We start from the raw sequence: 24,644 nt of genomic DNA on the forward strand, positions 1-24,644 counted from the left end.
ACCGGTATGTGTTTATATTTTACAAATGTGATGTAGTATTCATTTATATTGTATATTTTATGTTTTATAACTTTAGTTCCTATGTGAATATTAGGTCCTTCTTGTTTTGTCGTGGTAGGAGGGTTTTGTATTGAACACGGGGCCGTGTTGGTTATTGTTATAGCAGAGAAGACAGCAGTAAATCAACAAAGACAAGTCAACTGTGCCCCGATCTACCACTGAAGAGATCTGATAGACTCAAAAAGTGGGTTACGATTGCATATTAGTTTGAAAATCGACCGGATCCACCGTATTTTTACACGAATGACATCTGGTCTGCCCGATCATAGCTACCGCCGGTAGTAGTATTGACGCTGGAGGGTTGCGTCAAATAATAAACTCTGCCATTCTTTTCGCGTGCGTCGTGTTGAGACGCTTCTGGGACGCGCACTGCGACTGGTGTGCATTTGCTGACTGACTTTAACGCCCGCGTTTTATTGTGTTCTCACGGCGGCCACGTTGTCACGCCATTGACGTTTCTGGGTTATACTGTCCTACCGTGTTGTTCCTCATAGTTGAGAAGACGGAGTAAATATAATCTACACAAAGAAACTGTAACCCGATCGACTCACAGCCTCGAAAAGTAAGGGTTACATTACGTCAGAAACTCGTTCGGTACGCCTCTGTTCCGAACCGAGTACCACATACCGAAACGGTTCAATACAATTAACACGTACCGTTACACCCTTAATGTCTACTGTAGAATTCGAGATATGTTAATACCCCCCAAATAATTGTCAAATACCTTACTAGTATGAAAAGACAATAAAACACTGTGACATCTTCTAAATAAAAATGACAATATAATTTTTAGAGAAAAGTACAGCAAAATTATGTTATTTGGCTGTCATTATTACTTTACATCCAATAATATACTTACTTAGACAATTACCTAGTTGGGACTGCAATAACGGCATCCTGGTATATGAATGTGTGTGTGTGAGTGGGTGAATGTGATGAGTATTGAGCAAGGAGCAAAGGATATTTAAGTATTCTTCAAAGCCAACAACAAAAACATTGTTGGAGGGAGGGATACTAAAATTTAAAACAAAATGTGTTTGTATGTGCTGTGTGTTTTACAATAATAATACATGGTTTCATTAGATAAAATCTTCAGGTATTTTAATGGTTTTCCTAAATAAATGGATACATACGCACATTCAAAGGCACACTTAATTCCACGGGGAAAACAGTTGGTCTTCTATCATTACAGCATTCCTTCTCACGCAACCCTACATGGAGTGGAAATTTTTATCCTATGCTAACTGCGAATGTTACCTTAAACCAATGTTAACTGACTTCATTTCAACATACAGCAAAACTGGAAATACTGTATGGACATGAACTCACCACATTCTTCCATAACTTCAAAGGTCTTGCTCTTCACCGGTCCACTGCCACCAAGTCTATTCTTTGTCTCAGAAAGCTCCTCCTGGCTCACAGTAGGACGCTGTACTTCTTCTTGTGGCTGATAAGAAAAACAAATGAGCAACATTCAAACATTTGGACAGCACACATTCAGTACAAAGTTCTCTTACTTGGGACATGTTGACGATATCAGATGTTCTCTCCTCGGTGCAGGCTGTTTATGTATGGCCTGACTCTCAAGGGGGCAATAAATGTGTTTCTCAACATTAACAAATGATGTCATGAGTGTAAAAGCTCCTCCTTAGTTCATGTGTGTGTGTAATTGAATCCCAACTTCCAACAGGAAACACATTTAATATGATTTTTTTTTTTTAAATGTATTGGGGTTAAACTCCTCAATGAACCCACATGAAGAACGGAATGTTGCTTTTGAGACTTCCTGCTCATTTTCCATAATGACATCACTATCAGGCCATGAAAGATGTTCCATTCAGTTGTGGTATACTCAAAGAACAACTACAGTTCAGCAATTTGTTGTACTATGAAATACACACCAAAAAAAACAATAGGGAGGCATATCATTGGTTCGTTATAACGGGGGTAAAACACAAAACAAAAAAAGTAGAAATGGGCACAAACCAAAACAGATTAGATGTGCAGAAATATTTAGGATAAAAGCCACATGGATAAGTCTGCACACCCCTGTTCTAATACACAGTTGGGCCTTCTTATTATGTCAGTTGCCAATAAACAATGTTTCCCATTGTGTTGCACAATTTGTCTTGGGAAAATATATTAGCAGGTTTACTTCAAATCATTTTTCTAATCACAGAACTCTGGCTTTTAAACAAAGGTGTGTAGACTTTTCATAATCACTGTACACTTCTTGTGCTCTCTGCTGATATAGAGAACACATTCTGAATGGTTTGAAAACCTGAAACAAAGGGGTATTTAACATTGTTAACATATTAAGGAGGTCATGGTGTGTCGGGACAGAAGTCACGGGCATTTTGAGTGTGTTGCAGACAGGTGTGAAAATATTACATGGGGGGTTTCAGTTTAGAATAAACGTGGAACATTTCAAGGTTGGAGATGATGGTGCAAAAATTTCACGAGGCCTTTTGGTCCTCATCCTTCAATACTACTATGTATTTATTTTTGTACTATCCAAAAAGAAGCGATTAGTGCCAATATATTTAATTTTGTGCATACAGGTATTATGTTCTTCTGTCATCCAGCTTTTTAGTTCTTTGAAAGGCACTGTTTTAAGAAGTAAACATTTAAAATGACCATATTCTACATACAGTACGGGCGGCACAGTAGATGACTGGTTGCTTAGTGCGACGTCTCACAGTTCTGAGATCAAAGGTTCAAGCCCAGGCTCTAGCCTTCCTGGTGCTATACAAAGTCTGGTGCTACCAATTTACACTCTATCAGAGGATAATGTGACCCATGAAAACGAGTGAGATCTCCTCATCGACAATGAACAAGAGAGATGGGAACGCCAACTCATTCATCCAAAAGTGGTTGGGGCTCACACGTTGCCTCTCTGAAGATGGCCTCTTTGGGAAAAAAAACACGCTGTAGCTACCACTGAGGTCACTCCAGCTGGGCTACATGCAAGAGAAGGCCATGGTGGTCCTTGAGCTTAGCGTGTCCACAGACAAGTCAGTACGGAATGCTAATGCCAAGGTTCTGACTGGCCGCAAGTGGAATGCCCAGGCCGAGGTCGACCAAGCCTTCAGCCGATTACAACACCAGAAGATCATGGGCAGAGTCCAGACAGGGAGAGTAGGCTTAGGATGGGGAGATACACCATGTTTTTTGTCCAAGGCCAACCGCAAGGAAAGGAAGGAGAGAGTGGTAGCGGAGGTGACGAGAATGGAGGAAGACCGCTATAAAATGAAAGCTATGTCGCAGGGTCGGTAGGGAAGCTGGACAACCTGGGAGGGTATCACACACAGGAACATCAGTTGGTCAGACGTGTGGAAGATCCCACCAGCAAGACTCCGCTTCCTCATCCGCTCAACATATAACGCTCTTCCCTGCCCTCGGAACCTCCACCAGTGGATCAAGAGGGAGAATGGTGTGCACTCTGCAATGCTCCCAACGTAAGTCTCCAGCACATCTTGTCAGGCTGTAAGATCGCGCTCTTCCAGGGCCGCTAGGGACAAGTCCTGAGGAAGCTAGCCGAAGTGCTGGAGAACTGTCGACAGGGTAGGAAATTATCACCACATGCAGAGGACTCTACTAACTTTGTCGCAGAAGGAGGGGTCAGGAGAAGCATCGGGCCAAGGACAACTCCAAGGCCCCTTTCCCCTGATCAGGAGTGGAGTATGAGGGCCGACCTTGGCAGGAAGCTGCAGTTCCCCATGGAGATCACCAGCACCTCTCTCCGGCCAGATATAGTCATGTGGTCAGCCAAGGCAAAAGCAGTGTTCCTTATCGAGCTCACAGTACCCATGGAAGAGGGGATTGAGGTCGCCTGTGAAAGCAAGAAGGCCAAGTACTTTGAGCAGGTTGCTGAGTGCCGAAAGGCTGGCTGGAAGACTACCATCTACCCAGTGGAGATCGGATGCCGAGGCGGGTAGAGATCGGATGCCGAGGCTTCATGGGGATGTCAACAACATGCCTCCTGAAGCACGTGGGACTCACAGAAGACTCAAGAAGGCAATAAAAGACCTGGCAGAAGAGGCTGAAAAAGGGAGTTTTTGGCTCTGGCTCAGGAGGAAGGACAAAACTTGGGGGAAGAACACCTAACCCCCATACAACAGCCGCAGGGGAAACACCCATCAGCTGCAGGGGTCCCTGTCACTGCTCCGCCATCAGGAGATGAACCAGAATTAAAGGAGCGAAACTTTGAATAGTGGTTTCTGGCTGATGACCCTGCAGCTGACCAATGAGCACCAGAGGAGGTGCGACAGGCAGTAGTGCCCAGCAGGAACTACCATCTTTCTGTATAATCATGTGGAAATTCTCCCTGTACCTGCATGGGTTTGCTCCCACATCACAGAAATGCATACATGCTAGTTCAGAGGTGGGAAAACTATTCCACAAAGGTCTGCAGTGGGTGAGGGTTTTTCTTTGCAACCCATTAAAAGACACCTTATCACCAATCTGGTGTCTTACGGGTGCAATCAGTTGTTTGCAGTCAGGGGCTTCTTGTTTCCCTGGACCCCTTATTAGTTAAACTGCCTGTGCTGGATCAATTGTAACAAAAAGCCCTGTGCTAGTTTCACTTGAAACTCCCCATATCCCCAAATTCCCCATAGGTGTGATAATGTGCATGAAAGATATTTGTCTCTATATGCCCGGCGATTGGCTGGCAACCAGTTCAGGGTGTTCCCCCACCTCCTACTCATAGTTTGCTAGGATAGGCTCTAGCCTGCCCCAATTCTTGTAACAGAACACTACAAAAGATGTACTACATGTTTTTAAAGTGTTTTTTTTTTGTTTTTGTTTTTTTGTTAGACAACAGTTGTTTTTGTACTTTTACTAAAAGATGACTTGGCAACAATAGGCTCAATAAAGTTGAGAAACAATGACATCAATGACAATCAAATGAAATACATCCCATCAGCTACAAAATTTGAGGTACTCTCTGTATAAGGCAGCATTATTTTTTACTCCACACAACACAGTTGTGTACATTCAAAGGTCCTCTTTCAATGAGCAATATTTGGAAATATATATATACTGTATCTGTATATAAAAATAATAACAGTAAAATAAATGGTTTAATTTTTGCCCATATTCAGTCGTGGAAATTCAGCCAAAGTTACAGTCATATCAGGCTGCTTAAAACCAATACACCAATAGTTGCACATAATTAGCAGTCAGTAATGTCTCAAATCACATTCCAGTGGTCGACTTTGCCAAAAACACTGGATACATCCCACTAAACGATACCCATGCTGACCTAGTCATGTACATAATGATTTTTATGCTTCTTCAAGTAACCTCATCCGTAAAAATAGTTCATTTGTGACACGCACAAATAAATAGTTCCAATGAGTGTGTTTCTTCACATTTAAAAATACAGGAATTACTCAGTAATAATCACACGTTTAATTTAGGGCTGTCAAAATTATCGCGTTAATGGGCGTTAATTTTTTTTTTTTTAATTAATCACGTTAAAATATTTGACGCATTTAATGCACATGCCCCGCTCAAACAGATTAGAATGACAGCAAAGTGTCATTTCCACTTGTTACTTGTGTTTTTTTGGTGTTTTGCCGCCCTCTGCTGGCGCTTGGGTGCTACTGATTTTATGGGGTTCAGCACCATAATTATTATTGACATCAACAATGGCGAGTTACTAGTTTATTTTTTGATTGAAAATTTTACAAACTTTATTAAAACGAAAACATTAAGAGGGGTTTTAATATAACATTTCTTTAACTTGTACTAACATTTATCTTTTAAGAACTACGTCTTTCTATCCATGGATCACTTTAACAGAACGTTAATAATGTTAATGCCATCTTGTTGATTTATTGTTATAATAAACAAATACAGTCCTTATGTACAGTATGTTGAATGTATATACCCGTCTTGTGTCTTATCTTTCCATTCCAACAATAATTTACAGAACAATATGGCATATTTTATAGATGATTTGAATTGCGATTAATTACGATTAATTAATTTTTAAGCTGTGATTAATTCGATTAAAAATTTTGTTTGACAGCCCTAATTTAATTACGACATCTGAATGAATTAAAATATTGTGGAAAGTTGAAAAGTACATTTTATGTATTGGGTTTTAATTCACACAGATATATTCCATGGTTTAATTTCTTACGGTGCTGATTTCAACTTGCAGCTTTACCCAAATTCATCTCAAGGAATTGAAATTTTAATTTAAGAAGGAATCAAAATTATTTTTAATATAGGAATCAGGTAGGAATTGGTCTTCTGACAAGTATATTCCCATGTTTACTTAATTTATTAAATGGAGATTAAAAAAGAATGCAAAATCAGGACTTAGTGGTACCACCACACCCAGCAAATATCGATGACATGAAAGTTTTTACATTTGCATTTTCTGCTGTGAATTGGAATGATTTGATCACAAATCCATTTGAACTGGGAGGGTGGCAGCGAATGAACATTCGTTCATTCGCTGCCATCCCTCCCACTTCAAACGGATTAAACGTCTATGGCCGTTAGTAGCAGCCAATGCCAGGCAATGAGGTAATTTTGGGCCATTTAAGGTCATTTACCTGTTGATTTTCAGTTACTTCTTGTTGATTTTCGGGTATTTTATGGGTCACTTCCTGTTCATTTTGTGTTACAGAACAGGAAGTGACCTTGGAATCACCCAAATGAATAGGCAGTGACTCAAACTCAACAGGAAATGACCTGGAAATGCTCTAAAATGAACAGCAAGTGACCTATAAATGCCCTGAAAATCTGACAGAATGACTGAGAATGCTCTGGTTTCCAATGAACGAATGTTCCCAGTCTAAATTGATTGGGTGTCGAGCACCGTCAAGGCAGCCTTAGAGTTAACTGAGACACTATTATGGTGGAAGATTTTGGTAGCAACTTGTTGGTTCCTTTTTTTTTTTTTTAAAGACCGACACCTTTTTAAAATGATATTTCGATTCTTGCAGGAGCATATAGATAACCTTATGGGATACAAAGTATCACGATATATCACCATTTCAATATTTTGTCACACCCCTAATAGTGAGTGTGCGGATTTTGGTGCATTCTTTTTGAATCACCCAGTATATTAGCTATACAGTGGGGCAAATAAGTATTTAGTCAACCACCAATTGTGCAAGTTCTCCTACTTGAAAAGATTAGAGAGGCCTGTAATTGTCAACATGGGTAAACCTCAAACATGAGTGACAGAATGTGGAGAAAAAAAAACAGAAAATCACATTGTTTGATTTTTAAAGAATTTATTTCCAAATTAGTGTGGAAAATAAGTATTTGGTCACTTACAAACAAGCAAGACTTCTGGTTGTCTTAGAGGTCTGACTTCTTCTAACGAGGTCTAACGAGGCTCCACTCGTTACCTATATTAATGGCACCTGTTTTAACTCATTATCGGTATAAAAGACACCTGTCCACAACCTCAGTCAGTCACACTCCAAACTCCACTATCGCCGAGACCAAAGAGCTGTCGAAGGACATCAAAGACAGAATTGTAGACCTGCACCAGGCTCGGAAGACTGAATCTGCAATAAGTAAAATGCTTGGTGTAAAGAAATCAACTGTGGGAGCAAATATTAGAAAATGGAAGACATACAAGACCACTGATAATCTCTCTCGATCTGGGGCTCCATGCAAGATCTCACCCCGTGGCGTCAAAATGATAACAAGAACGGTGAGCAAAAATCCCAGGACCACACAGGGGGACCTAGTGAATGACCTACAGAGAGCTGGGACCACAGTAACAAAGGCTACTATCAGTAACACAATGCGCCGCCAGGGACTCAAATCCTGCGCTGCCAGACGTGTCCCCCTGCTGAAGAAAGTACATGTCCAAGACGTCTGTGGTTCGCTAGAGAGCATTTGGATGATCCAGAAAAGGACTGGGAGAATGTGTGTCAGATGAAAGCAAAATACAACTATTTACATACAACTAGAAACACAGGTTCTCATGTTTGGAGGAGAAAGAATACAGAATTGCATCCAAAGAACACCATACCCACTGTGAAGCATGGAGGTGGAAACATCATGCTTTGGGGCTGTTTTTCTGCAAAGGGACCAAGACGACTGATCTGTGTAAAGGATAGAATGAATGGGGCCAGCAACAGTGTGTGAAAAGCTTGTGAAGAGTTACAGAAAACGTTTGACCTCCGTTATTGCCAACAACACATACATAACAAAGTATTGAGATGAACTTTTGGTATTGACCAAATACTTATTTTCCACCATGGTTTGCAAATAAATTCTTTAAAAATCAAACAATTTTATTTTCTGGGGGGGTTTCCACATTCTGTCTCTCATGGTTGAGGTTTACCCATGTTGACAATTACAGGCCTCTCTAATATTTTCAAGTGGGAGAATTTGCACAATTAGTGGTTGACTAAATACTTATTTGCCCCACTGTACTTTTCCAAATTAAACTACTGAAATAAAATGCACTCTCCACGATAGTCCTATGATGGCCACTAGCACTGACATTAACCATTCAAGGTTCATTTAAAGGATAAACAAAGAAAAAGTCCACTGCTGTCCTTCAAGTTAAGTACGTTTTTTCCTGTACTGGGGCAAAAGTTGAGTCCTCACAAATACTATAAGTTGAGTTTCTGTGAGCATAACGGCTCCGAGAACAAAAAGTAGACATAGCGCTCCCACGCTGACATGGACCAACCGGAGGAACCAGCCACTGTCACAGCAGAAAACAGCCTGCAATATGTAACACAATCTTTCAATACAAACTGTATAAGGACCCTGACGTCATGTCAGTTTTAGTGAAGCATGTGAAGATACCTCACTGATAGCTGTAATCACAGCACTGACAATGAGTGCCAGGCACAACAGCGGTGAGGGCAGTAGGCCTTGAAGAGGTTTCCACGGACTGGACGAAAAGTAGCGCCGAATGTATAGGACGCTATGCGTGATGCGCAGGGCCATGTTCAGACAGTTGGCCAAGATGAAGCCCACACCGCCTGCCCACCAAGTCAGCATGTAGGACAGGAAAAGGAACGATGCGGACACAGCTAGCATCACCAAGTTGTACCTAGATGAACATGAGTTTGCAAGTCAAAAGTTAAAAAAAAAAATAAAGATGAGAAGAAAAAAAAAAGGACCAAATCACAAAAACCCCAAATCTATGCTTATTGCATAAATTGGTTTTGTGCTTACTTGTCAACCTCCTCTTGGCTCATGGCTGCAAACACAAAACACTCGGTCACGCCATTTATAGCTAGCAGGAGGACGTAGCAGCTGTAGCATTGCAGCAGGGCTGGACCTTGAACAACAAATAAAAAGAGAGCAGTGAATTGAAAATTATTGTACAGTGGTACCTCTACTTACAAATGCCTCGATATACAGAAATTCAGGTTACGACACATCCTAAACAGTAAAATACTGCCTCTTGTTACAAAAGAAATGTCAGGATACGGAGGCCAAAATACAATATGGGCTGCTACTCAGAATTTACTAAATGTAACATACTTATAGGTGCTTTGCTATTAGCTATTGCCTAGCATCTTCCTAGCATCCAGTTGGCTAAGAGGGACCTCTACTGTGTGTGTATGTTTGTATCCCAGCATCCTCTTCATTCGCCCCTCAGGCCATGAGGTGTTCTAACAGCTTTATGTGAGTGTATGAACTTTTATTCTTTATTCTTTGTTTTTACATTATGCGCAACTCTCATGTATGTTTATTGTGCAATAATCTAATTGTAACGTATTTGTTACATGTTTTGATGGATTTTTATGCTTTATAAAAGATTGACAGTGCTGACCAAAAGTATTGGCACCCCTGCAATTTTTTCAGGTAATGCTCAATTTCTCCCAGAAAATGAATGCAACTACAAATGCTTTGGTATTAATACCTTCATTGATTTTGCTTGCAATGAAAAAACACAAAAGAGAATGAACAAAAAAAATTAATCATTATCATTTTACACAAACCTCCAAAAATGGGCCGGACAAAAGTATTGGCAACCTTTCAAAAATCATGTGATGCTTCTCTAATTTGTGTAATTAACAGCACCTGTTACTTACCTGTGGCACATAACAGGTGGTGGCAATAACTAAATCACACTTGCAGCCAGTTAAAATGGATAAAGTTGACTCAACATTTGTCCTGTGTCCTTGTGTGTACCACATTAAGCATGGAGAAAAGAAAGAAGACCAAAGAAGTGTTTGAGGACTTTAGAAGCAAAATTGTGAGGAAGCATGGGCCGCCTCAAGGCTACAAGTCCATCTCAAAAGACATGTATGAGTTCCTTTGTCTACCGTGCAGACTGTCATCAATAAGTGTAAAGCACATGGCACTGTGGCTAAACTCCCTAGATGTGGACGGAAAAGAAAAATTGATGAAAGATTTCAACGAAAGATTGTGCAGATGGTGGATAAAGAACCTCGACTAACATCCAAACAAGTTCAAGCTGTCCTGCAGTCCAAAAGTACAACAGTGTCAACCCGTTCTATCCGTCGGCGTCTGAATGACAACAACTTTGTGGTAGGATACTCAGAAAGACCCAACTTCTGAACCAGAGACATAGAAAAAGCCAGGCTGGAGTTTGGCAAAACTTAACTGAGAAAGCCAATAACGTTTTGGAAGAATGTTCTCTGGTCAGATGAGACAAAAGTACAGCTTTGTACAACACAGAAAAAGCATCAACATAGAGTTTACAGGAAAAAAAACGAGGCCTTCAAAGAAAAGAACACATTCCCCACAGTCAATCATGGCAGAGGTTCCCTGATGTTTTGGGGTTGCTTTGCTACCTTTGGCACTGGACTGCTTGACCGTGTGCATGGCATTATGACCAACAAACCAGACGACCAACAAATTTTGCACTTTAATGTAGGGCCCAGTGTGAGAAAGCTGAGTCTCCCTCAGAGGTCACGAGTCTTCCAGCAGGACAATGACCCAAAACACTCTTCAAACAGCACTAGAAAATGGTTTGAGAGAAAGCACTGGAGACTTCTAAAGTGGCCAGCAAAGAGTCTATACCTGAATCCCATAGAACACCCGTGGAGAGATCTGAAAATGGCAGTTTGGAGAAGGCACCCTTCAAATCTCAGAGACCTGTGGCAGTCGGCCAAAGAAGAATGGTCTAAAATACCAGCAGAGCATTGTAAGAAACTCATTGATGGATACCGGAAGCGGTTGTTTGCATTTATTTTTGTCTACAGGTTGTGCTACCAAGTATTAGGCTGAGGGTGCCAATACTTTTGCCTGGCCCATTTTTGGAGTTTTCTGTAAAATGATGATTTTTTTTTTCCCCATTCTCTTTTGTGTTTTTTCATTGCAAGCAAAATAAAGGAAGATATTACTAACACAGCGTTTGTAATTGCAAACATTTTCTGGGAGAAATTGAGCGTTATCTGACAGAATTGCAGGGGTGCCGATACTTTTGGCCAGCACTGTATGTCTGAATTTTCATGGGCTTTGAAAAGATTTGGGCATTTACATGGAAAACACGTCTCTACTTACAGGATTTTCAGTTGAGGGAAACCACTTCCAGAACCAATTAATTTCATGAATAGAAGTACCACAGTATAAACACCAGTCATCCCAGATACACTCAATGAAGGAATAAAGGAATTTTAGTCCTTACATAAAATATTTGTTTGCCAATCCATCCATTTTGTATGAACCTTGGCCTAATTAACTCCAATTACGGCAATAGATGCACTGTCTGTGAGTGTGTATGAATTACAACTGCACGACCACTACCGGAATATTCTATGCAGCTGCTGTCTGCTGGCAACATAATGTTCCGAGCATACTCAATATTTTAATTGCCCTATGACTCATAGGGCAATTAAAATATGCTACTCAATACCTCATAGGCTATGAGTTATTCTTTAGCATCCTCGAGCCATCAATTTGACAATGCATTTATATAAATCTAAGTAATTATTCTTAGCATTATCTATATTACCTTCCCCACTGCTCAGTAGAGATCCACCATAAATATCCAAAGCTAGTCTCGAGTAGGCATACCCAAAGACTGCAATGATGAGTCCAATAACCAGCACCAGTTTGAGCAGGCATTGTAGCACATCAGCAGCAACACCAACGTCTTCCTGAAAACAACAATCATAGTATGAGCATCAGTAATTAATCAATATAACACCTGTGCACACCTGTTTTTGGCTTTTCACATCGCGGCCTCGCTCCAGCACTTTGGCGAAAAAAATGTAGAAACTCTCCTCAATCGGCAGGAAGATAAAGCGTGCCACCATGGAGCCTAGATTGTTGACGATGTCATAAACACCTTGGTCGCCAAAGCTGAGGACGTTGAGGAATGTCATAACGTAGCGTTCGCCCTCAGTCAAGATTTGCTTGAGGAACGACTGCTTAAAGAAGCTCCAGGTGAGCCGAGCCACAGTCCAATCCAACAGAGGCTAGAAACGGATAAAATAATTTTAAATGTGTTTCCAGTCCATAAAATTTATAACACCGCTGTCTCTTAATAAGTTAAATACTGCATTCTCTAAAACAGCTGATATCATCGAAACTCGAATAACTCAGTGCCATTGACGATGAAAAATTTCCAATCATTTAGCTCTTTTCATCCTTCAGCTGTGAATTTAAATTTTGTCACTAGTAGATGTCCAATCCATTTGAATGGGGATGGCAGGAAGCGAATGAAAAATTGTTTATTCGTTCCCAGCCCATACCCGTTCAAATGGATTGGACATCTATCGCCATCAATGGTTACCAATGAGTTAACCAGCTCTGCTTGCAGTGGAGTGTCATTTTTCACTATAACTTTTTGTAAGAACTACAGTGTTAATAAAAAGTATCTGAACCTTTTGGAATTTCTTACATTTATGCATAAAATCACCATCAAATGTGATCTGATCTTTGTCAAAATCACACAGATGAAAAAACAGTGTTTGCTTTAACTAAACTACCCAAACATATATAGGTTTTCATATTTTATTTTATTTTATTTTATTTTTATTTTTTTTTTAAACCTGTCCTGTTCAGCTGTTTGACACAGAGAATGGAAGTCTAAGTGCCCAGATTCTGAACAGTTTTAATGTTTCACATTGAGAGTCTGACATACTCCCATTGTGATCATTCAAAATACCTTTTTATTATGACAAAGCAGCGAACAGGAAGGGATTATGGGGGGACAGAAGAAAAGAAATACAAGAGAAGAAGGAAAAGAAACACATACACAAACAACAACTAGATATACATTGAACATCTAAACTAGTTACTAATATGCTGGTGCTATCGTCAGCGAGATGTATTTCCGGTTTACACCATGTGGGGGCCTATTGGCCAGTGAAAGAGGAGAATGGGGGTGGGGGTGTCTATAAGCCTATAAGCTAAGTGATTGAAAGGGGTAGAGTGTGCACAAATCAGTTCTGTGATCTAGAACCCAGTAATCGTGTGAATCTCTTACGAGTAAGCCCGTTGGCGACCAACCCTACGCCGCCGCATCGCCAATCCCGGCACCGGGACCCCCGACCCGAGAATGCCCTACCACATCCAGCAGCACGCAGGCCCCACCGGGCGCGCGACAGCCACGCAGACGGGCGGAGAAGCCGCGCGGGCGCCAACCCAGGGCCACAGCCCCCACCCAGCCAGCCCGGGGAGGGAGGGAGGGCGGGCGCGGGGGCGGGGGGCCATGCGCAGCCCATCCCTCCTCCCGCAGCCCAGCAAAGGAGCCATCGCCCCCCCCCCCGGGACCCAGGGTGGTCCCCCGGGCCACCCGCGCACCCATCAACCGGCCTTCAGGGATGGCAGGAGGGGACGCACCACCAACCCCACGCCTACACCCACTCCCGCCCGCCCACCCGGGCCACGAGCCACAGCCCCCCAACCGGCACGGCACGCCACGGGACCCCCAGCGGCCCACCAAGCCCCAGGCAAGGCAGGGTCCCCCGCCGGTGCAGGCGACACCCCGCTGATACACCGGCGCCCAGTCAGCGACCCGCGACGGAGCGCAGGGCGGATGCCCAGCCAGAGAAGAGAGGGGAAGGCGGAGGCAGGAGAACGCCCAGGAACTGCCACGGGGCGATGCAAGATCGGGGACCCGACCCCCCAACCTACTCCCGCGGCCGGCAGCCGAGGCAGAGGGGAGGCCACACCCCAGGAGCCACGCCATATAAAAAAGTGTGGGACCCACCTACCACCCTATTACTGTGGCTGCCAGGTTCCCGACTGGCAGCCATCACCCAGCACCGTGATGGGGGTGTGAGGGGAGGGTAGTGCAATGTATGCATTAAAATAGGAGAGCTTGGCTTGGGGCAGTGGGACCGCAGCATGGAGCTTCTGCCCAGCCGCCCGTCCCACCGCCCTTTGCCAGAGCTCTCCTGTGGAGTATGATGTGTGGTGCATTTAAAAAAGGTGCAGAGATGGCGGGGCCTGTGGTGAGGAGGCAGCCGTGAGGTACCCCCACCCCCAACAGGTCCCAACCATCCCACAACCTTGGTGTGTGGTGCATTAAAAACAGGGGGGAGCCGGGCCGGGACTGTAAAGCCCCGTCCCAACTCTCCCCGGAGAAATGTATGAGCATGTAAGTGCCAAGGTGAAAAATATTTACAGTGCCGAAGAGAGAAGTGAGAAGTGCGTGAGTTAAGAGGCAGGCTCCCGCGGGCGTGGCCCCGTCCACCAGAACCACCGGCCGCAGGGCAGAAGAGGCGTCAGGGCCCCGATCAATCCCCGCCCCAGACCACCCACGGCGCCTCCGCGACCGCCCCCCCCCCCCCACCACCACCGAGCACCCACCCCGCACCCCGAGCAGGCGCCACACCAAGCGCCGGCGACCAGGGGACGTCCACCCCACCGGCAAGGGACAGCAAGCCTCACCCAAGGCCCCGCGGGCCCCAAGAGGCCCCGCCAACGACTCCGCCGGCCGGGGGGCAGCAGCGGCCGCCGCGGCCCAGGGAGGCGGACAGGGCCGGAAGCAGACCAAGGGGACGGAAGCGCGCCCCCCACAACCCACCCCCGGGCCAGGAGGGGCGCGCGGCATGACACCAGAGGGCACCTCCCCGGCACCCGGTACAGGGAGACGCGGCTCCGGCCGGGCGGACCTGGGAGGGAACCATGGCTTCCGCAGTGACCCCCCCTCCCTCACCCCAACTCCACCCCACCCCACCCCGGCCGGCCGGGGAAGGGCCGCGGCCCCGGACCGGCACCCGCGCGGCCCCCCCACCCGCCCACGACACCAGCGCGCGCCCGACGGGACCCCCGCACAGCCAGACGCAACCAGACAAGCCCCGGCCGAAAATCCCGGGGGCCAAGACCGGCGACGGGACGGCCCAGGGCAGGACGCCAACAAACTCCACCTGCAAAGCTGACAGAAGAAGAGGTTTATCAAACACCATTAGATGTATGCCAAGGACCGGTGAAGTGTATTATTTACGCATAGTTCCTTAATTGTTCCAAGTCTGATAATATATAGGGTGTTCCAAAAAAAAGTTGCATATGTTCCCCAGCAGCTGGAAACCAAATTGTCTATGAGTATCCTTGTAAAATAAGCCCATTGACCGACTAAACTGTGAAGGAAGAAAGTGTATTTATTACATGCTGTTGGGAGTGTACAAAACAGTTTGGATTTAAACATGTCCTGTTTCCAGCTGCAGAAGGATGCATACAACTTCCCTGGACACCCCGCATACATCAATTTATGTGTACATTTTTATTATTTTTGTGGCATTCCTTCGCAGGTGAGAGAGAATCCTTATTCTATGTTCATCATTCTTGCGACCGTTTCCCACTGTTGTTCGTATTTGTCCATTTTATTTGTCTGTTTGGCAGATATTTTCTCTAATGTTATATATTCAATGATTAGATTTAGCCATTGGTTAATGTTAATGTTTTGTTTGTTTTTCCAATTCAACAATATTGTTTTTTTGGCTATCGTTAGACTTGCTAGTAGTGGACGGGTTTGATGGATAGAGATATTCACTGTATTCAGATCGCCAAGCAGACAAAGAGTTGGAGACAATGGAATCCTGCAGTTCAATAGGAAAGAGAGTTTCTTCGTTACCTGTGCCCAGAAATCTTGTATTGGTTTACATTGCCAAAGAGCATGAATGTATGTATCTGAAGTATCTTCGTTGCAGTTTGTACATTTATCGGATTGGGAGAACCCCATTTTGTGCATTTTAGATTGAGTAATATGCCATCTGTGCAGTATTTTAAACTGTATAAGCTGAAGGTTCTTATTCTTTGTCATTATAAATGTATTTTTACAGATGTTGGACCAATAGTTATTATCTAATGTTACCGAAAGTTCGTTATTCCATTTTTCGATTGGTAGGCAAGTAGAGTTGTTACATGAGAGGGCTTTATATACTTTTGAAAGTATTTTTTTTTGTTGAGGATGTATATTTATTATTTTATTTACGAAAGGTGGTGGGTCTAACGTACCCGTTAGTGATGGAAATTTGCTTCTGATGGCTGCCCTGATTTTATTGTATTGCAGGAAATTGACCCCTTTGATCTGGAAATCTTGCATTATTTTTTCATATGACATGAATGTATTATCTTTAAACAAATGCTGTAACTGGTTTATTCCCGTATCATCCCATGCGCTGAAATAAATAGGAATTTTATTAATTAATTTACACGGGGCTTGTTGTGATTGCGTAATTTCCATACCTCTCCACCAGGCTTTCAAGGTACATGCTATCATTGGGTTTTTGAAGCAGCTATGGTGCTTAATACTAGAGCTAATAAAGGGGAGGTTTGCCAATTGTATTTGGTTGCAGTCTGTTTGCTCTAATTCTAGCCATGACTGTTGTTCAGTGTTAAGATATAACCACCTAATAAGATATTGTATTTGATTTGCTATATAATAGTGTTGGAAATTAGGGGCCTCTAGACCCCCCTCTGGTTTATTTCTTTGCAATTTGGCAAGGCTAATTCTGTTTTTCTTGTTTTTAAAGTAGAATTTTGTGACGGCTGAGTCTAGGTCTTGAAACCATTTTTGAGTGGGTTTAAAGGGGATCATTGAGAACAAATAGTTTATTTGTGGTAATACTTTCATTTTGACTGTTGCTATCCGGCCCAAAAGTGAGATGGGTAGATTATTCCAGTGTGTCAAATCTTCACATATTTTTGCTAAGAGAGATGTATGGTTTAGTTTAGTTAATTCTGTAAGTTTTGGTGAAATGTTGATTCCAAGATACTTTATATTCCCTATTGGAATATTGTGATTTTGATTTGCAGGATTCCATGAGTTTGTTGATAAGGTTTTCATATTTTAATGAGGTTAGCATGCAAGCAATGACAGAAAGGGGAAAATACGTAAGTGAAACCTCTGCCTAAGGATACTTAAAGAGCAATTGAAACCAATCTTCACCAAAACAATTTAAGTCAGGTGTGTGCCCAATCACTGATGAGTGGTTTAAACCTGCCTTGCCCACTATAAAACAATGTGCATCATGGCTAGGTCAAAAGAGCTGTCTGAAGACCTGCGATCAAGGATTGTTGATTTGGATAAAGCTGAGAAAGTATACAAAACCATCTCTAAAAGTCTGGATGTTCATCAATCGACAGTCAGAGAAGTTGTCTACAAATGGAGAGAGTTTGGCACTGTTGCTTCTCTCCCAAGGAGTGGCCGTCCACCAAAGATGATGCCAAGAGTTCAGCGCAGAATACTCAGAGAGGTAAAAAAAGAACCCTAGAGTGTCTGCTAAAGCCTTACAGAAATCACTGGCACAGTCCAATATCTATGTGCACACATCAACTATATGTAAAACTATGGCCAAGAATGGTGTTCATGGAAGGACTCCATGGAGGAAGCCACTGCTAATGTTGATTAATGTTTGTAAAAAGGCACTTGGACAATCCACAGAAGTTTTGGCAAAATATTTTGTGGACTGATGAAACCAAAGTTGAATTGTTTGGGAGTAACACACGTCATGTGTGGAGGAAAAATGGAACAGCTCACCAACATCAACACCACATCCCCACCGTGAAGCATAATGGAGAGAGCATCATGATTTCGGGCTGTTTTGTTACTTCATGGCCTGGACAACTTGCAATCATTAATGGAACAATGAATTCAAAAATTTCAGGATGTTTTGCAGGAAAACCTGAGGCCGTCTGTCAGGCAGTTGAAGCTAAAAAGAGGATGGATGCTTCAATAAGACAATGATCCAAAACACACAAGTGACTCAACTTCAGAATGGTTTCAGAAGAACAAATGCACGTTTTGGAACGGCCAAGTCAAAGTCCAGACTTGAACCCCATTGAGATGATGTGGCGTGACCTACAGACAGAGATTCATGTCAGAGATCCCAGGAATCTGACTGCTGTTTTGTATAGAAGAATGGGCCAAGATTAGTCCTGATCGATGTGCCAGACTGATCTGCAGCTAGAGCTACAAAATTTGAAAACCTAAAAATGTTTGGCTGATTTTAGTTAGAGCAGACACTATTTTTTCATCTGTGTCATTTTGACAAAGATCAGATCACATTTGATGGTGATTTTAACCATTTAAACCACTGTACAAGAATTGAAACAAAACAATGATTTCCTTTCCTACTACAAAATAACGTAGGTCGGCAATTCTGTGGGTGTTTGTTTTACAAACCGGATTCCAAAAAAACTGAGACGCCATACAAATTGTAAATAAAAACTGAGTGCAATGATGTAGATATGCGTAAAAACCAATATTTTATTCCAAATAGAACATAGATGATTGGTCATAAGTTTAATCTGAGAAAATATTTTTATCCCTTTTAAAGGAAAAGTATGCTGGTGTGAAATTTCAACATCATTGAATTTAAAACCATACATTTTCCCAGTTTAAATGTTTGACCTGTCATTTAAGTACTATTCTGAATAAAATATGGAAATTTAGCTTTTATTCACAATTGGTGTTCCAGCTTTTTGGAATCCAGTTTGTCTAATAATTGTTTCTCTATGTATTTAAGCACATCTGATTTCTCAGTAAAACCTTGGGCTTTTGCGTAAATTAGAAACAGGGAAAACCCTGTGCTCAGCTTGTAAAAAAAAATTATAAAAATCACACTACCTCTCCATTAGCTGTGTGAGGCATCAGATCTCTAATCTTACGCAGGGGGAAATTGCTCTCAGCTGCCTCTTTGGATGGCAAGTAACGAAGAAAGTAAAGTGCATAACACAGTACCAGGACTCCTGTGTAAACCAGCTAAAACCAAGAGATTCAATTCAGTCAGCATTAATTCACTAATAACGGATAGGATTTAGAGCAGATACTTACATGAGCCACAGAAAAGATGTAAAGGCCCCACTCACGGGCAAACACCACCAGCATCACCGTCATACTGCACTTAGCCAACATGGCTAAGCTCTCTGCAACCACTTTTAGCCTCACAAACATGTGAGCCTGGGCCAGCACCCACAGCGGCTCAGCCAAGAGCTCCTGCACCCCGGCGAGAGTAAACATCAACACGGCAGGGCCGTAGAAAGGAACCACTTGAGGATCTGGCACCTCCAGTAGCCACAGCCACACAGTGGCCAACAGGACTCCCCATAGTACACCTAAAGGCAACCTGAAGAGAACAATACTGCTTGAGAGAGACAAGAAAACAAAAACAAAAAAAGTGATCATTGTTGCTGGTAGTGCTTACGTCAGCCATAGCAGGTTGATAAGCCTCCTCCAGTTGTGCTTAGTGCCAGCAGAGCCACTCAAACAGGCTCTTCGAAAGGCCTCTCTGGACAAAAATACTAATGTGGAGTAAAGTAATGTAAGCCTGCAAAGACGAAGACAAGCATTACTACAGTATTGGAAATAAACTGTGTTGAACCACTCTTCAGCTTTCTGACCCTACTGAAAGGTGATGTGTCTCAAGACTTTTGACTGCGCGTGCACTGCAAAAACACACCTCCTTAAAACTAGCTAAATATCTTAGTTTTTAGTGTAAATCTACAAGAAATAAGTGAGCTTATTAGCCAGTGCTTCATGTATATTTTATTCATTTAAGATTTCTTGAAATAAGAAAAATGGCTAGCTGAAAATAGGTTTAACAGACTTATTTTAAGCAATAAATTAGTCTTTTTAATCTTTTAAAAAAAAAAACTTTGGAATGTCAGAAATCTTATTAATTGAAGAATAGATATTGTTCAAGACATCTGAAAGCTTTTTTTTTTTTTTTTTTTTTTTTTTTTAATTAAGTGAAAAATGACCAAATTTTAGATGTATGGGCTTATTAATAAGAACAAATGGTGATATTTACTTAAAGTAAATGGAATAATCTGACGCATTAAACTGTTAACTAGTCTTTAAGACTAAAAACAAGATGGAGAAAACTATTTGACTCGATAGAAGAAAAAACAATATGATTAAGACGTTTTAAATTTGCAGTGTGTAAAGTGACAATGTATGTTTTGGCTCGGTACAAATTGGGGAAACACCTGTCTTCTTACCTGACGTTCACCACTCCAATTAGCTCCTTTGATACAAAGCGTAGCGTGAAAGCGTTCAATAAAAAGGTGAGCACACGGAACATCACCTGGCACGACACATTAATATTGTAAAGACGCATTTCAGATATTAACATACGCAGGTTAGCATTAAAATACCTGTAGCAGCACATTGTACGACGCGAGAGTGGACGCGTTCTTCAGTACGTCCTGCGAAGTCATCGTGGAACTTTTTTCGTCCTGTTTGAACGTCTCTTTTGATCTTATGAATTTTCTATATTAAATACCGACTTTATTTTTTAAACCGCATTAAGAGAAAGAACCAGTTAGATCACACATGACGGGAATTTCGCAGATTTTCTACTTCCGTACACATTGTAGTGACGTAGACAACGTCATGACGGCAATGTTACGCAGGACGTGCCATGGATATCACATACCTATGAGCTAGATGTGGATTGTACTGTGAGCCAACATCGACGGCCGTCATCGCTTGTCGGCCATGTTGTGTCAGTAAATTCGCTAAACATAACATTATTATCAATTGAGTTCTACTTTAAAATATGTAGAAATGACTTGATTTTCGGTTTGGTTTTCCATGAACTTCAGAGAAGCATTAAATTAACTGCACTTAGAAATGACTACACACATATACATCAAAACTTTACATGGATAAATAATTCACACACACAAACAGAAAAAAACATGGTTTGGAGGTTTTGATATTTTAATTAATGTAAAAGATGTAGACTATTACAAAAAATCCACAGCGTACCAATATACATGTTACACCAATGTACATTATCTATATACACAATTTCAACTACTTTCATTCATTTAAGTTTAGAGATAATCAACAATAACTTTAAGCTTATGTAGATACAAAAGAATTGGATTGGAAAAGATTAAACAAATGTTTATCATCATATATTTAGATCATTATGGGCACAACAATTTTTAAATAACAACTCATCTGGATTATTTTTTTATTTTAGGATATCGGTTCACAGTCCAGATCAAACAAGCAAGAAAATGACAATACGCTATAGGTTCCTTACCCGCAAGACATCTAAACACAAGGTCAACGGGATTGATGTCACACATTCACCTTCAACATTTATTAAATTGTATGATTCAAGTCATTACAATGAGGTTGGTTTCAGGAAAAAAAGTACATTTAATCCTGAATCATTTGCTGGTTCTGAACTGATTATTACAAATTTTTATTACACACACACAAACAAGTTGGTAGTGCTGACATTAAATGGAATGTAAGAGTTTTCAGCCTACCACCTATTATCATATTATTATTTATTACAGGCTACTCAATGAGTGGATGCATGCAGAAAAACACAAGGGCTTTAATATTTACAGTACCTACAAACGCTCTACAGTATCTACTTTTAAACAAGAAAAGTAATGTGCCAAAAACAAGGTCAAACAAATACTGCTGGTGGACCAGCGAATTGGCCAGTAACCATGTGACACAGGTGAACTGTACCTAAAATTGGGTTTGTCAATGCAGACTCACTGTTTATTCAAACATTATTTTTCTAAGAGAGGCTCCATCTTGGGGTTCATGAATGAAAATCCCGCAAACGCCGACTGGTCCATGGAGTCAATCAAATTCTTGTCGCTGTGGGATAGGCGGGGTTTCTCGCTCAGGAACTCTCTATCAAAGTTACTGCAATCATTGGGTGCTCTCTGTAAGCAACAGCAAATATCTCCCATGAACCAAATAAATAATTAGAAATAAAAAAATTACACAATTGAGCAGTGTGAAGGTTTTCTCAAACTGTATGTTTGTCCGTGTGTGCCATACCACTTTGGGCTTGAAGGGTGGCTCTACCTCCCTGTTCTCCAAGGCTTGCCAGTCAATGGACTTAAAGAAGGAGTGTAAACGGATATTACCGATGATCCCGAGCCTGCGCGTGGGATCTCTTTCAAATAACTAAAGAGAGAAAAATGAAAAAAAGAAAACATTGAAACTGAGTAGATCACATAAACACCTATTAATTACATTGATATTGATCATCGGCATTCAAATCACACGTCTCAAAAGGTTGAAAGGCTCGTCTGGAATGAACTATAATAGTTTTTTGTACATACCCGCTCTAGCAGCTCCTTAGCGTCCTTGTTGATCCAGCGCGGATAGTGAGGGGTGTCCATTCGGATGGACTCAAAAAGCTCATCCTCATCATCTCCATGGAACGGCGATTGTCCGACTAGCATTTCGTATAGCAACACGCCAAATGACCACCAGTCAACCGAGAAAGAGTATTTCTGGCCCAGTAAGATCTATAAACAAACAAAATGTGTTTAACATCCTCACAGGAAAAATTATCGTCATTTTCGGACAATACATGCCATCCCCCCAAACCCACTTTTGAGCCTTGCGGCTTATAGTTTAGTGAGACCTATGTGTGGATTTTTACATGCTAGTAAACTGCATATTTTTGGGTTAAAATGACCCAGAATAAAATGTGGACACCAGTTGCAGAAAGTCACAGAAAGCCTTTTAGTCCAAAAAATATGGTAGATTAATCAAATGTATTTCATTTATAATGCCCCCAATGATTGGCTAGCGACCAGTCCAGAGTGTACCAAGCCTAATGACCCAAGTCACACGAGCTCACTTGTAATTTTGAAAAATTTGAATGCTCTGCATACTGTACATTTATCATGTTACATGTGCCAATGCTTCTTTATGGCGTAAAGCCATTTGGGAAATTATCTACATCTTTGCAGTTCCTGTATCTGACTTCCTGCCTTGTGCAACTGCTGCAGCAAGAAGGATTTTTTAAAAACTTAAACGCCCAATGGTTACAATGTCAAATGCAGCAAATTTAGTTGCAGTATTGTACGGCATCAAGAGCAAAGTACCTCAGGAGCTATGTAGTCAGGTGTACCACAGAAAGTCGTGGCACGGTTCTCTCCAAAGACATTTTCCTTGCACATACCAAAGTCCGCTATTTTAATGTGTCCCTCTTGAGTCAGCATCACATTATCTAACTTTAGATCTCTGCATGAACAAAAAGAAACAGCATTAAAACCAAAAACAAGTGTTTTGGGAGATTTTTTTCACACAAAACACGATCCAAACATCCTATTAATAGCTCTTATGTTAATTAAGCAAACATTGCTGATAAAGTATGTACTTACTGCAACACAGTTAACATACAGTATGTCAAAATTATTTCAGCGTTGTTAATTTTCACATTCCGCTTACAACATGTTTTTCATAAAATAATTAATGTACTTCCAATTGAAACACTTATCTAGTTTTCTGACCTGTAGATGATTCCTTTGCTATGCAAGAACTGAAGGCCACAAATAATTTCAGAAGAGTAAAACCTGTAATGACAAAGTTGGCAGAGATTGACAGATGTCTGCGACATGCCACCCATGGCAAGCCCGAAGCTGGAATCGATGTGTGGCTTCTTTCAGCGCGGATGTGAATAATTGAGGAGGACATTTGTAAGGCGTACTAGGCAGGCAAATAATGCTACTATCATATGAAAGGCGAGAGTTGCAGTGAGCTGGAAAGAATCAGATGTCTCAAGTGACCCTCGTTTGTCATCTGTGTAAGGGCGAACTAGTGAGTGCAATGAGGGAAAAAATAACAACTACCATAAGAGTAGTCCATAAGAGGGTTTTTTCCCCTAAATTTGGAGTTCAAACCAAATTTCCAAGGAAAAATATGCCAAAGGAATTTCTTTTTTTAATAAATCATGCCACCACAGAGGACTACCACACATGGCAAATATTTTAATGATAATTATAGAAATGGTGGTAGTTTGGATGGCAATTTAGGAAAAGGTTTGGCTGCTTAGAACATACATGAGCAATATGAACAACACATTTGAGAGTAAATTAGTTGCCTTGTCTCAAAGTAAATCAAGTCCTTAAGTTTAAAGTTGAAGTTCACTGATTTTGTAAGTGTTTTATGTGTGCATACTTTACAACAATCTGAAGTGAAGTCCAAATGTTGTTTATGTAAAGCCAGTGTAAATCTGTTTAAATGGACACAGCTGTGTGAGTTGCTTGGCCAACACATTAAATGGGCCCTTTGGTTAGAATGGTGCGTCTGCCGAGAACCACTCGACACTCAGCAAGCAGTTCAGTCATGGCCTCGGGAGAAATATTGCAAAAGGAGCCAATATATTCCAATGTGCTGTGACGGTTGAGCTTGATACATATGTCCGTATTATAACTGC

At 41.7% G+C, this 24,644-nt stretch overlaps 2 protein-coding genes across 5 annotated transcripts in view; both read right to left on the reverse strand.

Annotated features, from left to right (window-relative positions):
- Positions 1 to 1,583: 1,583 nt before the first annotated feature.
- Positions 1,584 to 20,802, reverse strand: rft1 (RFT1 homolog). Its single transcript, XM_057845055.1, has 10 exons — positions 20,587 to 20,802; positions 20,431 to 20,516; positions 19,635 to 19,757; positions 19,265 to 19,556; positions 19,058 to 19,192; positions 12,195 to 12,455; positions 11,990 to 12,134; positions 9,235 to 9,340; positions 8,860 to 9,109; positions 1,584 to 8,775 (listed from the first exon to the last, which is right to left on the reverse strand). Exons 1-10 carry the CDS (start codon positions 20,647 to 20,649, stop codon positions 8,611 to 8,613), a joined length of 1,626 nt encoding a protein of 541 aa, XP_057701038.1. The 5' UTR covers positions 20,650 to 20,802; the 3' UTR covers positions 1,584 to 8,610.
- Positions 20,803 to 21,145: 343 nt separating this feature from the next.
- Positions 21,146 to 24,644, reverse strand: part of prkcda (protein kinase C, delta a) — a 33,811-nt gene continuing 30,312 nt past the window's right edge. For all 4 annotated transcript variants that reach the window (XM_057845045.1, XM_057845047.1, XM_057845046.1 and 1 more), the window contains 5 exons: positions 23,719 to 23,781; positions 23,311 to 23,449; positions 22,537 to 22,725; positions 22,250 to 22,378; positions 21,146 to 22,131 (listed from right to left, as the gene is read on the reverse strand). In XM_057845045.1, coding sequence (XP_057701028.1) covers positions 21,973 to 22,131; positions 22,250 to 22,378; positions 22,537 to 22,725; positions 23,311 to 23,449; positions 23,719 to 23,781 — 679 coding nt within the window. In that variant the 3' untranslated portion in view covers positions 21,146 to 21,972. The remainder of the gene's footprint in view (positions 22,132 to 22,249; positions 22,379 to 22,536; positions 22,726 to 23,310; positions 23,450 to 23,718; positions 23,782 to 24,644) is intronic.

The sequence above is a fragment of the Corythoichthys intestinalis genome, chromosome 9, assembly GCF_030265065.1.
Source record: "Corythoichthys intestinalis isolate RoL2023-P3 chromosome 9, ASM3026506v1, whole genome shotgun sequence".
Classification (NCBI taxonomy): domain Eukaryota; kingdom Metazoa; phylum Chordata; class Actinopteri; order Syngnathiformes; family Syngnathidae; genus Corythoichthys; species Corythoichthys intestinalis.

Coding starts and splice junctions, on each gene's coding strand:
- rft1 (XM_057845055.1), bottom strand. CDS start 20,649: ATGACTTCGCAGGACGTACTGAAGAACGCGTCCACTCTCGCGTCGTAC. Junction 20,517..20,586: donor CGTACAATGTGCTGCTACAG/GTATTTTAATGC, acceptor GTGTCGTGCCAG/GTGATGTTCCGTGTGCTCAC. Junction 19,193..19,264: donor ACATCTTTTCTGTGGCTCAT/GTAAGTATCTGC, acceptor TCTTGGTTTTAG/CTGGTTTACACAGGAGTCCT.